This window comes from Pseudophryne corroboree, chromosome 9 (assembly GCF_028390025.1).
Source record: "Pseudophryne corroboree isolate aPseCor3 chromosome 9, aPseCor3.hap2, whole genome shotgun sequence".
Lineage (NCBI taxonomy): Eukaryota > Metazoa > Chordata > Amphibia > Anura > Myobatrachidae > Pseudophryne > Pseudophryne corroboree.
In genome coordinates, this window is record NC_086452.1 from 457,915,502 (window position 1) to 457,934,718 (window position 19,217).

At 50.6% G+C, this 19,217-nt stretch overlaps 1 protein-coding gene across 2 annotated transcripts in view; it reads right to left on the bottom strand.

Moving 5' to 3' along the window:
* The window catches only part of SLC6A6 (solute carrier family 6 member 6), a 120,748-nt gene that overhangs the window by 27,098 nt on the left and 74,433 nt on the right, over positions 1-19,217 (bottom strand). For both annotated transcript variants that reach the window (XM_063941252.1, XM_063941253.1), the window contains exons 5-9: positions 5,722-5,854; positions 5,284-5,418; positions 3,829-3,932; positions 3,622-3,746; positions 986-1,098 (exon numbers count right to left, since the gene is read on the bottom strand). In XM_063941252.1, the coding sequence (XP_063797322.1) occupies positions 986-1,098; positions 3,622-3,746; positions 3,829-3,932; positions 5,284-5,418; positions 5,722-5,854 (610 nt within the window). The remainder of the gene's footprint in view (positions 1-985; positions 1,099-3,621; positions 3,747-3,828; positions 3,933-5,283; positions 5,419-5,721; positions 5,855-19,217) is intronic.

Below are 19,217 nucleotides of genomic sequence, written 5' to 3' on the forward strand. Positions count from 1 at the left end.
TCCCGCAGCCTAACCCTAACCTCCCCTCCCGCAGCCTGACCCTAACCTCCCCTCCCACAGCCTAACCCTAACCTCCCCCTCCCGCAGCCTAATCCTAACCTCCCGCAGCCTAACCCTAACCTCCCCTCCCGCAGCCTAATCCTAACCTCCCCTCCCGCAGCCTAACCCTAACCTCCCCTCCCGCAGCCTAACCCTAACCTCCCCTCCCGCAGCCTAACCCTAACCTCCCCTCCCGCAGCCTAAACCTAACCTCCCCTCCCGCAGCCTAAACCTAACCTCCCCTCCTGCAGCCTAACCCTAACCTCCCCCTCTGGAGCCTAATCCTAGCCTCCCCCTAGTACCTAACCCTAACCTCCTCTCATACAGCCTAACCCTAACCTCCCCTCCCACAGCCTAACCCTAACCTCCCCTCCCACTGCCTAATCCTAACCCTCCCCTCCCACAGCCTAATCCTAACCTCCCCTCCCACAGCCTTACCCTAACCTCCCCTCCCACAGCCTAATCCTAACCCTTTGCCAAGTGCCACCCTTTGCCTAACCTTTAACGCTCCCCCTAGTGCATAACCCTAATTCACCCCCCCATTTCCCAGTGCCTATCAGTAGGATTAGGCTAACCCAAACCCTCCCCTAGTCCCTAACCCTTCACAGCCTAACCCTAAGCCTCTGCCATGTGTCTTACCCTTCACCTGGAGCCTAACCCTAACCCTCCTACTAGTGTCTAACCCTAAATCGCCCCCCCCTACCCCCCCAGGTGCGCAACAGTAACCTCCCCTCCCGCAGCCTAACCCTCCCCAAGTGCCTAACCCTAAGCATAACCCTAACAATCATGAAAACTCACGTGTCTACCTCTTTGTGTGTTGACCATCTGTATATGGACCTTTTTACCCGGTCAGCCTATTGCCTGTCTATCATCTGGTGTCAACCTACTGACTGTTTATCTACCATCCGGATACCGACCTGCTACATCCCCAACGTGTCCTACTCACCTGGCTATCAAGTCCAAGCAGCAGAAGCATTATAAAGAAGAGGATTGCCCAGAAGGAGGGCAGAGGCATCATGGACACAGCCTTGGGATACGCAATGAAAGCCAAGCCAGGACCTACAGGAATACCAGATAAGGGGCAGGGGAGGGAGAGGCTGCGATTAGTACAGCTCTGTGCAAGGTGGAGGACGCCGTACCCTGTCTGACCTACCTGCCCTGACTACCTTACTCTAATCACGGAAACTGCAGCGCTCTAGCTAGTGTGGAACTACAAATCCCAGAGTTACCAAAATCTATTGCAGAGTAATAATTACACATTAAGGCCAAACTTTCATTACACTCCACGTTCCCCTTCGCACCCCTGTCCCGTCCACACTCCAAAAAAGGGCACAGAATTCTCTTGTTAATCCATTCATTCATTAACGATTCCAGTAATGACAGCCTGACCGTTCCGGCTGCTTGGTTCCGCCCAGGGCGGAGATAAGGTCACATCTCCCCTGGAACCACTTTATATCATTTACATATTCTCCCAATCTCACACACACATACATACAGATGCGGGAACGTCGGTCTGGTCTATACCGTTACTATCGGAGACGCCACGTCCTGTAACAGGTGCAGTGCATGGCGTCTGTCGGCCAGTCACCCATGTAACGTCAGCTTTCTCTGCCACACATGTCATGAAAGATTAGAAGATCGGTGGGTCTATATACGAAGCCTCTTCTGCGTATGCCACATTTTTAAAAGGCCCATGCTGTTACTAACGAGACACAGCCAGTAAAAGCATTGCCCTTTTAAATATCGGGGCATCAACCCAATCAGAAGTGCCAGGTTTTTCAACCCGACTCTTTGTAAATAATCCCCCATGCGCCAGTGCGTCATCAGCAACTGAATATCTGATCCTGGTTTTGCCCACATATTTTGTTCCAATTAAAAAATACCAATGACAATTTATTGCTTTAGAAAACAATTATTTAATACAAGATAATGCAATTATAAAATACATGGGGAAACCAGGAGCTCAATATTATCACACCATAACATGGTCTTAGAGATAAGACATGCAGCCTTTAGTTTGATTTGCACATAAGCTTAAAGGAGGCGCCTATAGTTCTGAACGCTGACCAAGTAATCTTATAGATTCACCATTATAGATCAGATTACCCACCATCCGCCAAGATGGACTATCCACAGTTACACGTTACAGCCCGGCACCCATCTGTGGTGTTCCTCCTATTTGCAAAGGCCTCATGGCTCTAGCTACGTACATTGCGTAATCTTCCTACGTTCCTTCCAAGCTTCACAGCCATGTCGTTATATCATCAGTGCGTTTATTTCCGTTACACTGGGATATGACAGATGTATCCAATGAGAGATCACAGGAGATACCATTATCTGACAGAGGATATAAATACAAGGGAAGGACCAGAGTCCCCCAGGTGCAGGGAGCCCTGATATCTGCAAGAAGCAAAGCATTCTGGTAACTACATTACTAATAATCCTCCTAACCTCGCCGCTTAGTCTCAAATTGGCACAAAGAAGCCACCGTCCACATCTCTGCTGCCCAAACATACCAAGGAAGAGGCCAAAACGGCCAATGACTGCATTAAGCGTCCACTGGTCCTGTACTACATCTACCAGCCAGTCACACACCATGGTAATGTATGCGGGTTGGGGTTCCTGACTGTAGTAACACAATACTGAACCACTGGATCCAGGCGATGGCCCAGTCCACGAAATGAGACTATGGTTTTCTATCATCACTTTGCTGAGGTGGAAACAGGAAACTCTTTCTGGCCCAGATATCAGACGGTGAAAGTGCGCCCGTTCCTCGTACACAGAGGAGGCGCCATATTGTGACCGCAGCTTTTTGTAATGGAAGCCAGTGACATCATCATACCTGGGGCCTAATTCTGAGTTGATCGCAGCAGCAATTTTGTTAGCAGTTGGACAAAACCATGTGCACTGCAGGAGGGGCAGATATAACATGTGCAGAGAGAGTTAGATTTGGGTGGGGTGTGTTCAAACTGAAATCTAAATTGCAGTATAAAAATAAAGCAGCCAGTATTTACCCTGCACAGAAACAAAATAACCCACCCAAATCTAACTCTCTCTGCACATGTTATATCTGCCTCCCCTGCAGTGCACATGGTTTTGCCCAACTGCTAACAAAACTCCTGCTGCGATCAACTCAGAATTACCCCCATGGTGAGGCGTATGCTGAGAGATGTCACTGGCTTCCTGGCTACAGTCTCCAGATATTACCTCAGTTCACAAAATGGCCACCTCCGCTGCATGAGGGGGAAAGATGCACCTTAATAGTAGCTGACCGAAAACCACACACAAAATGGAGCCTTGAAAAGGTTAACTCTCCCTGAGAGGATCTTCCCAGTCACCAACTTGACAGAACCGCAGTCCTGCCATTTTATATGGCTTACTTTCTCATAATGTCATCTTGTTCTCTCTAACTATGACAGGAAATGGTACAGGAAATGACTTCTCTATGGGACATCTGTTTGCACGGCGTCGTCTGTCAGCGAAGGAACCACTGCGCTCTCTGCTTCTATGACAGGCTAGAGGCGTGTCACTCGGCTCGCTAGCGCTCAGTGACGGCCTCACCGTACCATCAACATACAGTACCTGACTCTGCCACATCTGCAATGTCCACCCCTTGCTCTTGTGCCATGAAGCCCAGGACGGAAAAAATTGCGAAGCCAGACACAAAACTGGTACCACTGTTGAGGCATCCCAGCAGCAAACAGTCCCTATGTCACACACATGTCATGGAGCAGTGTTAATGAGACACAAAACCCACACCGATCCCGCCCCCCCAGACCGCCAACTTGCCTGTAGCAGTTGTACTTGTACTTGTTGTAGCTCCCCAGGGACGTCATGGCTCCCAGGCAGATGGCATAGGAAAAGAAGATCTGGGTCCCGGCATCAATCCAGACCTTACAATGACAAGAGATGAGAGGCGCGGTGAGCGGAAACAGCAGACGGTAATACCCAGTAATGCAAACATCTGATAGTAGTCATCATCAGCACAGCTGCAGCGCTCCTTGTCATCATCTATCAGCACAGCTGCAGCACTGCTTGTCATCATCTATCAGCACAGCTGCAGCACTGCTTGTCATCATCTATCAGCACAGCTGCAGCGCTCCTTGTCATCATCTATCAGCACAGCTGCAGCACTGCTTGTCATCATCTATCAGCACAGCTGCAGCACTCCTTGTCATCATCTATCAGCACAGCTGCAGCGCTCCTTGTCATCATCTATCAGTACAGCTGCAGCACTCCTTATCATCTATCAGCACAGCTACAGCACTCCTTGTCAGCATCTATCAGCACAGCTACAGCACTGCTTGTCATCATCTATCAGCACAGCTGCAGCACTGCTTGTCATCATCTATCAGCACAGCTACAGCACTCCTTGTCAGCATCTATCAGCACAGCTGCAGCACTGCTTGTCATCATCTATCAGCACAGCTGCAGCGCTCCTTGTCATAAACTGTCAGCACAGCTGCAGCACTCATCTATCAGCACACCTTGTCAGCATCTATCAGCACAGCTGCAGCGCTCTTCATCATCTATCAGCACAGTTGCAGCACTCCTTGTCAGCATCTATCAACACACCTGCAGCGCTCCGTGTCATTTATCAGCACAGTTGCAGCACTCCTTGTCATCATCAGCACAGCTGCAGCACTCCTTAGCATCATCTATCAGCACAGCTGCAGCGCTCCTTGTCATCATCTGTCAGCACAGCTGCAGTGCTCCTGATCATCATCTATCAGCACAGCTACAGCGCTCCTTATCATCTATCAGCACAGCTGCAGCGCTCCTTATCATCTATCAGCACAGCTGCAGCGCTCCTTATCATCTATCAGCACAGCTGCAGCGCTCCTTATCATCTATCAGCACAGCTGCAGCGCTCCTTGTCAGTATCAGCACAGCTGCAGCGCTCCTTGTCAGCATCAGCACAGCTGCAGCGCTCCTTGTCAGCATCTATCAGCACAGCTGCAGCGCTCCTTGTCAGCATCTATCAGCACAGCTGCAGCGCTCCTTGTCAGCATCTATCAGCACAGCTGCAGCGCTCCTTGTCAGCATCTATCAGCACAGCTGCAGCACCCCCTATCATGTATCAGCACAGCTGCAGCACCCCCTATCATCTGTCAGCACAGCTGCAGCACCCCCTATCATCTGTCAGCACAGCTGCAGCGCTCCTTGTTGGCATTTTTCAGCAGAGAACTAAAATGTCAATAAATGATAATACACATATATAATAGAGTGAAATGACATGTTCACCTGCGGATCGCTCAGGCGTGTGATGTCCGGGTACAGGTAGAATTTGATCCCTTCTGCTGCCCCGGGAAGCGTAACTCCGCGGATCAGTAACACGAGGAGCATGAGAAAAGGGAAAGTGGCTGTGAAATAAACCACCTGGGAATAAAGTACAGAAAAGTGCGTTCACTACTTATACGCCTGATACCTCAGCTTAGCATGCATCTGTACCTCACTGTTCCGCAGCAGCTCCACCAGTCCACACCCTGATACACCGACTACCCACTGAGCTACATTCTTAATGGAGGATACTTTAGCCCCATACTCATCTTCTCTATCTGACCCGCCCAATGTGCTTGCCCGTAATGCCCTATGGCGGAGCCACAGTAACCTCCCACTGCCCCGAGCCGTAAGGTTCCCTTTGGGATAACCTGATACCACCCACGCTGGGTTCTTCCTTACCTTCCCAGTGGTACGGACACCTTTCCAGATGCAGAAAAAGCAGATGACCCAGGTGAGGAGGAGACATAGCGCCAGGTCCCATTTTACTATTCCAACGTCATCTATTCCCTTTGATAAGCTGAGAACTTTGTGCCTGACGAAGAGACGGAATAGTCATGCGGTTAATATGCAGCTGTGCAAGACAACACTACAGAAACAGACACGCTCGACAACACACAGGCAGATCTACCAGCCTATCAGAATAATGCATACAGACTATGTATCACATACAGGGTTTGTAATTACTGTGCTTTTATTCCAGTTTCCTATCATGCTCCAAAGATATACTTCATTGGCTTCTGACAAAATGGACCATAGGCTGTCAGAGAGTGCAGCTGGGAATCTTGATTGCAAGCTCTACTGGTGCAGGGTCTGATGTGAATACATCAGTAAATCTGTATGTGCTATATAATGATGTTAATAATAAATAAATATTGGATTTGGCAGCACGGAGGGGATTATATGCAGTAGCAGTGTTTGACAGCAGAGGGCAGTGTGCTGAACGGTCCATTTGTGTCATATTGTATAGATGCCAAATGCCCAACGTTGTGAGAATGAAGTGATGCTACTTTTTGGCCTCATTAAGGAATCAGATGCCATAGTGTTTGGGTTTCATTTTCCAGCTCCATTTTGGCAGGGCCAACACGGAGCACTCGCTAGGAATGTCTGGCAGACCTCCTGCAAGACGAAACCGACCGGGTGCAAGTCTCACCCAGCAAACGATCTGTCCCTAATGGGAAATTGTGCGGGAAGAAAAGGTTTCTCTAAAGTCCCACAATGTGATTGTGCCTCTGTCCCACCGTATCCCTGCACCCGATCCCACTGTACCTGCGCCCCTTCCTGTGTACCTGTGTTCTATCACACTGTACCTGCGCCCCTTCCTACTGTGTACCTGTGTTCTATCACACTGTACCTGCGCCCCTTCCTACTGTGTACCTGTGTTCTATCACACTGTACCTGCGCCCCTTCCTACTGTGTACCTGTGTTCTATCACACTGTACCTGCGCCCCTTCCTACTGTGTACCTGTGTTCTATCACACTGTACCTGCGCCCCTTCCTACTGTGTACCTGTGTTCTATCACACTGTACCTGCGCCCCTTCCTACTGTGTACCTGTGTTCTATCACACTGTACCTGCGCCCCTTCCTACTGTGTACCTGTGTTCTATCACACTGTACCTGCGCCCCTTCCTACTGTGTACCTGTGTTCTATCACACTGTACCTGCGCCCCTTCCTACTGTGTACCTGTGTTCTATCACACTGTACCTGCGCCCCTTCCTACTGTGTACCTGTGTTCTATCACACTGTACCTGCGCCCTTCCTACTGTGTACCTGTGTTCTATCACACTGTACCTGTGCCCCTTCCTACTGTGTACCTGTGTTCTATCACACTGTACCTGCGCCCTTCCTACTGTGTACCTGTGTTCTATCACACTGTACCTGCGCCCTTCCTACTGTGTACCTGTGTTCTATCACACTGTACCTGCGCCCCTTCCTACTGTGTACCTGTGTTCTATCACACTGTACCTGCGCCCCTTCCTACTGTGTACCTGTGTTCTATCACACTGTACCTGCGCCCCTTCCTACTGTGTACCTGTGTTCTATCACACTGTACCTGCGCCCCTTCCTACTGTGTACCTGTGTTCTATATCACTGTACCTGCGCCCCTTCCTACTGTGTACCTGTGTTCTATCACACTGTACCTGCGCCCCTTCCTACTGTGTACCTGTGTTCTATCACACTGTACCTGCGCCCATTCCTACTGTGTACCTGTGTTCTATCACACTGTACCTGCGCCCATTCCTACTGTGTACCTGTGTTCTATCACACTGTACCTGCGCCCCTTCCTACTGTGTACCTGTGTTCTATCACACTGTACCTGCGCCCCTTCCTACTGTGTACCTGTGTTCTATCACACTGTACCTGCGCCCCTTCCTACTGTGTACCTGTGTTCTATCACACTGTACCTGCGCCCATTCCTACTGTGTACCTGTGTTCTATCACACTGTACCTGCGCCCCTTCCTACTGTGTACCTGTGTTCTATCACACTGTACCTGCGCCCCTTCCTACTGTGTACATGTGTTCTATCACACTGTACCTGCGCCCCTTCCTACTGTGTACCTGTGTTCTATCACACTGTACCTGCGCCCCTTCCTACTGTGTACCTGTGTTCTATCACACTGTACCTGCGCCCCTTCCTACTGTGTACCTGTGTTCTATCACACTGTACCTGCGCCCCTTCCTACTGTGTACCTGTGTTCTATCACACTGTACCTGCGCCCCTTCCTACTGTGTACCTGTGTTCTATCACACTGTACCTGCGCCCCTTCCTACTGTGTACCTGTGTTCTATCACACTGTACCTGCGCCCATTCCTACTGTGTACCTGTGTTCTATCACACTGTACCTGCGCCCCTTCCTACTGTGTACCTGTGTTCTATCACACTGTACCTGCGCCCCTTCCTACTGTGTACCTGTGTTCTATCACACTGTACCTGCGCCCCTTCCTACTGTGTACCTGTGTTCTATCACACTGTACCTGCGCCCCTTCCTACTGTGTACCTGTGTTCTATCACACTGTACCTGCGCCCCTTCCTACTGTGTACCTGTGTTCTATCACACTGTACCTGCGCCCCTTCCTACTGTGTACCTGTGTTCTATCACACTGTACCTGCGCCCTTCCTACTGTGTACCTGTGTTCTATCACACTGTACCTGCGCCCCTTCCTACTGTGTACCTGTGTTCTATCACACTGTACCTGCGCCCTTCCTACTGTGTACCTGTGTTCTATCACACTGTACCTGCGCCCCTTCCTACTGTGTACCTGTGTTCTATCACACTGTACCTGCGCCCCTTCCTACTGTGTACCTGTGTTCTATCACACTGTACCTGCGCCCCTTCCTACTGTGTACCTGTGCTCTATCACACTGTACCTGCGCCCCTTCCTACTGTGTACCTGTGTTCTATCACACTGTACCTGCGCCCTTCCTACTGTGTACCTGTGTTCTATCCCACTGTACCTGCGCCCCTTCCTACTGTGTACCTGTGTTCTATCCCACTGTACCTGCGCCCCTTCCTACTGTGTACCTGTGTTCTATCACACTGTACCTGCGCCCTTCCTACTGTGTACCTGTGTTCTATCACACTGTACCTGCGCCCTTCCTACTGTGTACCTGTGTTCTATCACACTGTACCTGCGCCCCTTCCTACTGTGTACCTGTGTTCTATCCCACTGTACCTGCGTCCTTCCTACTGTGTACCTGTGTTCTATCACACTGTACCTGCGCCCCTTCCTACTGTGTACCTGTGTTCTATCCCACACTGTACCTGCGCCCCTTCCTACTGTGTACCTGTGTTCTATCACACTATACCTGCGCCCCTTCCTACTGTGTACCTGTGTTCTATCACACTATACCTGCGCCCCTTCCTACTGTGTACCTGTGTTCTATCACACTATACCTGCGCCCCTTCCTACTGTGTACCTGTGTTCTATCACACTGTACCTGCGCCCCTTCCTACTGTGTACCTGTGTTCTATCCCACTGTACCTGCGCCCCTTCCTACTGTGTACCTGTGTTCTATCCCACTGTACCTGCGCCCCTTCCTACTGTGTACCTGTGTTCTATCACACTGTACCTGCGCCCCTTCCTACTGTGTACCTGTGTTCTATCACACTGTACCTGCGCCCTTCCTACTGTGTACCTGTGTTCTATCACACTGTACCTGCGCCCCTTCCTACTGTGTACCTGTGTTCTATCACACTGTACCTGCGCCCCTTCCTACTGTGTACCTGTGTTCTATCACACTGTACCTGCGCCCCTTCCTACTGTGTACCTGTGTTCTATCACACTGTACCTGCGCCCTTCCTACTGTGTACCTGTGTTCTATCACACTGTACCTGCGCCCCTTCCTACTGTGTACCTGTGTTCTATCACACTGTACCTGCGCCCCTTCCTACTGTGTACCTGTGTTCTATCACACTGTACCTGCGCCCTTCCTACTGTGTACCTGTGTTCTATCACACTGTACCTGCGCCCCTTCCTACTGTGTACCTGTGTTCTATCACACTGTACCTGTGCCCCTTCCTACTGTGTACCTGTGTTCTATCACACTGTACCTGCGCCCCTTCCTACTGTGTACCTGTGTTCTATCACACTGTACCTGTGCCCCTTCCTACTGTGTACCTGTGTTCTATCACACTGTACCTGTGCCCCTTCCTACTGTGTACCTGTGTTCTATCACACTGTACCTGTGCCCCTTCCTACTGTGCACCTGTGTTCTATCACACTGTACCTGCGCCCCTTCCTACTGTGTACCTGTGTTCTATCACACTGTACCTGCGCCCCTTCCTACTGTGTACCCGTGTTCTATCCCACACTGTACCTGCGCCCCTTCCTACTGTGTACCTGTGTTCTATCACACTATACCTGCGCCCCTTCCTACTGTGTACCTGTGTTCTATCACACTATACCTGCGCCCCTTCCTACTGTGTACCTGTGTTCTATCACACTATACCTGCGCCCCTTCCTACTGTGTACCTGTGTTCTATCACACTGTACCTGCGCCCCTTCCTACTGTGTACCTGTGTTCTATCCCACTGTACCTGCGCCCCTTCCTACTGTGTACCTGTGTTCTATCCCACTGTACCTGCGCCCCTTCCTACTGTGTACCTGTGTTCTATCACACTGTACCTGCGCCCCTTCCTACTGTGTACCTGTGTTCTATCACACTGTACCTGCGCCCTTCCTACTGTGTACCTGTGTTCTATCACACTGTACCTGCGCCCCTTCCTACTGTGTACCTGTGTTCTATCACACACTGTACCTGTGCCCCTTCCTCACGAGTACCTGTGTTCTATCCCACACTGTACCTGTGCCCCTTCCTACTGTGTACCTGTGTTCTATCACACTGTACCTGCGCCCCTTCCTACTGTGTACCTGTGTTCTATCACACTGTACCTGTGCCCCTTCCTACTGTGTACCTGTGTTCTATCACACTGTACCTGTGCCCCTTCCTACTGTGTACCTGTGTTCTATCACACTGTACCTGCACCCTTCCTACTGTGTACCTGTGTTCTATCACACTGTACCTGTGCCCCTTCCTACTGTGTACCTGTGTTCTATCACACTGTACCTGTGCCCCTTCCTACTGTGTACCTGTGTTCTATCACACTGTACCTGTGCCCCTTCCTACTGTGTACCTGTGTTCTATCACACTGTACCTGCGCCCCTTCCTATTGTGTACCTGTGTTCTATCACACTGTACCTGCGTCCTTCCTACTGTGTACCTGTGTTCTATCACACTGTACCTACGCCCCTTCCTACTGTGTACCTGTGTTCTATATCACACTGTACCTGCGTCCTTCCTACTGTGTACCTGTGTTCTATCACACTGTACCTGCGCCCCTTCCTACTGTGTACCTGTGTTCTATCACACTGTACCTGCGCCCCTTCCTACTGTGTACCTGTGTTCTATCACACTGTACCTGCGCCCCTTTCTACTGTGTACCTGTGTTCTATCACACTGTACCTGCGTCCCTTCCTACTGTGTACCTGTGTTCTATCACACTGTACCTGCGCCCCTTCCTACTGTGTACCTGTGTTCTATCACACTGTACCTGCGCCCCTTCCTACTGTGTACCTGTGTTCTATCACACTGTACCTGCGTCCTTCCTACTGTGTACCTGTGTTCTATCCCACACTGTACCTGCGCCCCTTCCTACTGTGTACCTGTGTTCTATCACACTGTACCTGCGCCCTTCCTACTGTGTACCTGTGTTCTATCACACTGTACCTGCGCCCCTTCCTACTGTGTACCTGTGTTCTATCACACTGTACCTGCGCCCCTTCCTACTGTGTACCTGTGTTCTATCACACTGTACCTGCGCCCCTTCCTACTGTGTACCTGTGTTCTATCACACTGTACCTGCGTCCTTCCTACTGTGTACCTGTGTTCTATCACACTGTACCTGTGCCCCTTCCTACTGTGTACCTGTGTTCTATCCCACACTGTACCTGCGCCCCTTCCTACTGTGTACCTGTGTTCTATCACACTGTACCTGCGCCCCTTCCTACTGTGTACCTGTGTTCTATCACACTGTACCTGCGCCCCTTCCTACTGTGTACCTGTGTTCTATCATACTGTACCTGTGCCCTTCCTACTGTGTACCTGTGTTCTATCACACACTGTACCTGCGTCCCTTCCTACTGTGTACCTGTGTTCTATCACACTGTACCTGTGCCCCTTCCTACTGTGTACCTGTGTTCTATCACACTGTACCTGCGCCCCTTCCTACTGTGTACCTGTGTTCTATCACACTGTACCTGTGCCCCTTCCTACTGTGTACCTGTGTTCTATCACACTGTACCTGTGCCCCTTCCTACTGTGTACCTGTGTTCTATCACACTGTACCTGTGCCCCTTCCTACTGTGTACCTGTGTTCTATCACACTGTACCTGTGCCCCTTCCTACTGTGTACCTGTGTTCTATCACACTGTACCTGCACCCTTCCTACTGTGTACCTGTGTTCTATCACACTGTACCTGTGCCCCTTCCTACTGTGTACCTGTGTTCTATCACACTGTACCTGTGCCCCTTCCTACTGTGTACCTGTGTTCTATCACACTGTACCTGTGCCCCTTCCTACTGTGTACCTGTGTTCTATCACACTGTACCTGCGCCCCTTCCTATTGTGTACCTGTGTTCTATCACACTGTACCTGCGTCCTTCCTACTGTGTACCTGTGTTCTATCACACTGTACCTACGCCCCTTCCTACTGTGTACCTGTGTTCTATATCACACTGTACCTGCGTCCTTCCTACTGTGTACCTGTGTTCTATCACACTGTACCTGCGCCCCTTCCTACTGTGTACCTGTGTTCTATCACACTGTACCTGCGCCCCTTCCTACTGTGTACCTGTGTTCTATCACACTGTACCTGCGCCCCTTTCTACTGTGTACCTGTGTTCTATCACACTGTACCTGCGTCCCTTCCTACTGTGTACCTGTGTTCTATCACACTGTACCTGCGCCCCTTCCTACTGTGTACCTGTGTTCTATCACACTGTACCTGCGCCCCTTCCTACTGTGTACCTGTGTTCTATCACACTGTACCTGCGCCCCTTCCTACTGTGTACCTGTGTTCTATCACACTGTACCTGCGTCCTTCCTACTGTGTACCTGTGTTCTATCCCACACTGTACCTGCGCCCCTTCCTACTATGTACCTGTGTTCTATCACACTGTACCTGCGTCTCTTCCTACTGTGTACCTGTGTTCTATCACACTGTACCTGCGCCCCTTCCTACTGTGTACCTGTGTTCTATCACACTGTACCTGCGTCTCTTCCTACTGTGTACCTGTGTTCTATCACACTGTACCTGCGCCCCTTCCTACTGTGTACCTGTGTTCTATCCCACACTGTACCTGCGCCCCTTCCTACTGTGTACCTGTGTTCTATCACACTGTACCTGCGCCCCTTCCTACTGTGTACCTGTGTTCTATCACACTGTACCTGCGTCTCTTCCTACTGTGTACCTGTGTTCTATCACACTGTACCTGCACCCCTTCCTACTGTGTACCTGTGTTCTATCACACTGTACCTGCGTCCTTCCTACTGTTTACCTGTGTTCTATCACACTGTACCTGCGCCCTTCCTACTGTGTACCTGTGTTCTATCACACTGTACCTGCGCCCTTCCTACTGTGTACATGTGTTCTATCACACTGTACCTGCACCCTTCCTACTGTGTACCTGTGTTCTATCCCACACTGTACCTGCGCCCCTTCCTACTGTGTACCTGTGTTCTATCACACTGTACCTGCGCCCCTTCCTACTGTGTACCTGTGTTCTATCACACTGTACCTGCGTACCTTCCTACTGTGTACCTGTGTTCTATCACACTGTACCTGCGTACCTTCCTACTGTGTACCTGTGTTCTATCACACTGTACCTGCGCCCCTTCCTACTGTGTACCTGTGTTCTATCACACTGTACCTGCGCCCCTTCCTACTGTGTACCTGTGTTCTATCACACTGTACCTGCGCCCCTTCCTACTGTGTACCTGTGTTCTATCACACTTTACCTGCGCCCCTTCCTACTGTGTACCTGTATTCTATCACACTGTACCTGCGCCCCTTCCTACTGTGTACCTGTGTTCTATCACACTGTACCTGCGCCCCTTCCTACTGTGTACCTGTGTTCTATCACTCTGTACCTGCGCCCCTTCCTACTGTGTACCTGTGTTCTATCACACTGTACCTGTGCCCCTTCCTACTGTGTACCTGTGTTCTATCACACTGTACCTGCGCCCTTCCTACTGTGTACCTGTGTTCTATCACACTGTACCTGCGCCCTTCCTACTGTGTACATGTGTTCTATCACACTGTACCTGCACCCTTCCTACTGTGTACCTGTGTTCTATCCCACACTGTACCTGCGCCCCTTCCTACTGTGTACCTGTGTTCTATCACACTGTACCTGCGCCCCTTCCTACTGTGTACCTGTGTTCTATCCCACACTGTACCTGCGCCCAGTCCTACTGTGTACCTGTGTTCTATCACACTGTACCTGCGTCCCTTCCTACTGTGTACCTGTGTTCTATCACACTGTACCTGCGCCCCTTCCTACTGTGTACCTGTGTTCTATCACACTGTACCTGCGTACCTTCCTACTGTGTACCTGTGTTCTATCACACTGTACCTGCGCCCCTTCCTACTGTGTGCCTGTGTTCTATCACACTGTACCTGCGCCCCTTCCTACTGTGCACCTGTGTTCTATCACACTGTACCTGCACCCTTCCTACTGTGTACCTGTGTTCTATCCCACACTGTACCTGCGCCTCTTCCTACTGTGTACATGTGTTCTATCACACTGTACCTGCGCCCCTTCCTACTGTGTACCTGTGTTCTATCACACTGTACCTGCGCCCCTTCCTACTGTGTACCTGTGTTCTATCACACTGTACCTGCGCCCCTTCCTACTGTGTACCTGTGTTCTATCACACTGTACCTGCGCCCCTTCCTACTGTGTACCTGTGTTCTATCACACTGTACCTGCGTCCCTTCCTACTGTGTACCTGTGTTCTATCACACTGTACCTGCACCCTTCCTACTGTGTACCTGTGTTCTATCACACTGTACCTGCGCCCCTTCCTACTGTGTACCTGTGTTCTATCACACTGTACCTGCACCCTTCCTACTGTGTACCTGTGTTCTATCACACTGTACCTGCGCCCCTTCCTACTGTGTACCTGTGTTCTATCACACTGTACCTGCGCCCCTTCCTACTGTGTACCTGTGTTCTATCACACTGTACCTGCGTCTCTTCCTACTGTGTACCTGTGTTCTATCACACTGTACCTGCGCCCCTTCCTACTGTGTACCTGTGTTCTATCACACTGTACCTGCGCCCCTTCCTACTGTGTACCTGTGTTCTATCACACTGTACCTGCGCCCCTTCCTACTGTGTACCTGTGTTCTATCACACTGTACCTGCGCCTCTTCCTACTGTGTACCTGTGTTCTATCACACTGTACCTGCGCCCCTTCCTACTGTGTACCTGTGTTCTATCACACTGTACCTGCGTCCCTTCCTACTGTGTACCTGTGTTCTATCACACTGTACCTGCACCCTTCCTACTGTGTACCTGTGTTCTATCACACTGTACCTGCACCCTTCCTACTGTGTACCTGTGTTCTATCACACTGTACCTGCGCCCCTTCCTACTGTGTACCTGTGTTCTATCACACTGTACCTGCGTCTCTTCCTACTGTGTACCTGTGTTCTATCACACTGTACCTGCGTCTCTTCCTACTGTGTACCTGTGTTCTATCACACTGTACCTGCGCCCCTTCCTACTGTGTACCTGTGTTCTATCACACTGTACCTGCGTCCTTCCTACTGTGTACCTGTGTTCTATCACACTGTACCTGCGCCCCTTCCTACTGTGTACCTGTGTTCTAACACACTGTACCTGCGCCCCTTCCTACTGTGTACCTGTGTTCTATCACACTGTACCTGCGCCCCTTCCTACTGTGTACCTGTGTTCTATCCCACTGTACCTGCGCCCCTTCCTACTGTGTACCTGTGTTCTATCACACTGTACCTGTGCCCTTCCTACTGTGTACCTGTGTTCTATCACACTGTACCTGCGTCTCTTCTTACTGTGTACCTGTGTTCTATCACACTGTACCTGCGCCCCTTCCTACTGTGTACCTGTGTTCTATCACACTGTACCTGCGCCCCTTCCTACTGTGTACCTGTGTTCTATCACACTGTACCTGCGCCCTTCCTACTGTGTACCTGTGTTCTATCACACTGTACCTGCGCCCCTTCCTACTGTGTACCTGTGTTCTATCACACTGTACCTGTGCCCTTCCTACTGTGTACCTGTGTTCTATCACACTGTACCTGTGCCCTTCCTACTGTGTACCTGTGTTCTATCACACTGTACCTGCGCCCCTTCCTACTGTGTACCTGTGTTCTATCACACTGTACCTGTGCCCTTCCTACTGTGTACCTGTGTTCTATCACACTGTACCTGCGCCCCTTCCTACTGTGTACCTGTGTTCTATCACACTGTACCTGCGCCCCTTCCTACTGTGTACCTGTGTTCTATCACACTGTACCTGTGCCCTTCCTACTGTGTACCTGTGTTCTATCACACTGTACCTGCGTCTCTTCTTACTGTGTACCTGTGTTCTATCACACTGTACCTGCGCCCCTTCCTACTGTGTACCTGTGTTCTATCACACTGTACCTGCGCCCCTTCCTACTGTGTACCTGTGTTCTATCACACTGTACCTGCGCCCCTTCCTACTGTGTACCTGTGTTCTATCATACTGTACCTGCGCCCCTTCCTACTGTGTACCTGTGTTCTATCACACTGTACCTGCGCCCTTCCTACTGTGTACCTGTGTTCTATCACACTGTACCTGCGCCCCTTCCTACTGTGTACCTGTGTTCTATCACACTGTACCTGCGCCCCTTCCTACTGTGTACCTGTGTTCTATATCACACTGTACCTGCGCCCCTTCCTACTGTGTACCTGTGTTCTATCACACTGTACCTGCGCCCCTTCCTACTGTGTACCTGTGTTCTATCACACTGTACCTGCGCCCCTTCCTACTGTGTACCTGTGTTCTATCACACTGTACCTGCGTCTCTTCCTACTGTGTACCTGTGTTCTATCACACTGTACCTGCGCCCCTTCCTACTGTGTACCTGTGTTCTATCACACTGTACCTGCGCCCCTTCCTACTGTGTACCTGTGTTCTATCACACTGTACCTGCGTCTCTTCCTACTGTGTACCTGTGTTCTATCACACTGTACCTGCACCCCTTCCTACTGTGTACCTGTGTTCTATCACACTGTACCTGCGTCCTTCCTACTGTTTACCTGTGTTCTATCACACTGTACCTGCGCCCTTCCTACTGTGTACCTGTGTTCTATCACACTGTACCTGCGCCCTTCCTACTGTGTACATGTGTTCTATCACACTGTACCTGCACCCTTCCTACTGTGTACCTGTGTTCTATCCCACACTGTACCTGCGCCCCTTCCTACTGTGTACCTGTGTTCTATCACACTGTACCTGCGCCCCTTCCTACTGTGTACCTGTGTTCTATCACACTGTACCTGCGTACCTTCCTACTGTGTACCTGTGTTCTATCACACTGTACCTGTGCCCCTTCCTACTGTGTACCTGTGTTCTATCACACTGTACCTGCGCCCCTTCCTACTGTGTACCTGTGTTCTATCACACTGTACCTGCGCCCCTTCCTACTGTGTACCTGTGTTCTATCACACTGTACCTGCGCCCCTTCCTACTGTGTACCTGTGTTCTATCACACTGTACCTGCGTCTCTTCCTACTGTGTACCTGTGTTCTATCACACTGTACCTGCACCCCTTCCTACTGTGTACCTGTGTTCTATCACACTGTACCTGCGTCCTTCCTACTGTTTACCTGTGTTCTATCACACTGTACCTGCGCCCTTCCTACTGTGTACCTGTGTTCTATCACACTGTACCTGCGCCCTTCCTACTGTGTACCTGTGTTCTATCACACTGTACCTGCACCCTTCCTACTGTGTACCTGTGTTCTATCCCACACTGTACCTGCGCCCCTTCCTACTGTGTACCTGTGTTCTATCACACTGTACCTGCGCCCCTTCCTACTGTGTACCTGTGTTCTATCCCACACTGTACCTGCGCCCCTTCCTACTGTGTACCTGTGTTCTATCACACTGTACCTGCGTCCCTTCCTACTGTGTACCTGTGTTCTATCACACTGTACCTGCGCCCCTTCCTACTGTGTACCTGTGTTCTATCACACTGTACCTGCGTACCTTCCTACTGTGTACCTGTGTTCTATCACACTGTACCTGCGCCCCTTCCTACTGTGTGCCTGTGTTCTATCACACTGTACCTGCGCCCCTTCCTACTGTGCACCTGTGTTCTATCACACTGTACCTGCGCCCTTCCTACTGTGTACATGTGTTCTATCACACTGTACCTGCACCCTTCCTACTGTGTACCTGTGTTCTATCCCACACTGTACCTGCGCCTCTTCCTACTGTGTACATGTGTTCTATCACACTGTACCTGCGCCCCTTCCTACTGTGTACCTGTGTTCTATCACACTGTACCTGCGCCCCTTCCTACTGTGTACCTGTGTTCTATCACACTGTACCTGCGCCCCTTCCTACTGTGTACCTGTGTTCTATCACACTGTACCTGCGCCCCTTCCTACTGTGTACCTGTGTTCTATCACACTGTACCTGCGTCCCTTCCTACTGTGTACCTGTGTTCTATCACACTGTACCTGCGCCCCTTCCTACTGTGTACCTGTGTTCTATCACACTGTACCTGCGCCCCTTCCTACTGTGTACCTGTGTTCTATCACACTGTACCTGCGCCCCTTCCTACTGTGTACCTGTGTTCTATCACACTGTACCTGCGCCCCTTCCTACTGTGTACCTGTGTTCTATCACACTGTACCTGCGCCCCTTCCTACTGTGTACCTGTGTTCTATCACACTGTACCTGCGCCCTTCCTACTGTGTACCTGTGTTCTATCACACTGTACCTGCGTCCCTTCCTACTGTGTACCTGTGTTCTATCACACTGTACCTGCGCCCTTCCTACTGTGTACCTGTGTTCTATCACACTGTACCTGCGCCCCTTCCTACTGTGTACCTGTGTTCTATCACACTGTACCTGCGCCCTTCCTACTGTGTACCTGTGTTCTATCACACTGTACCTGCGTCTCTTCCTACTGTGTACCTGTGTTCTATCACACTGTACCTGCGCCCCTTCCTACTGTGTACCTGTGTTCTATCACACTGTACCTGCGTCCCTTCCTACTGTGTACCTGTGTTCTATCACACTGTACCTGCACCCTTCTACTGTGTACCTGTGTTCTATCACACTGTACCTGCGCCCCTTCCTACTGTGTAC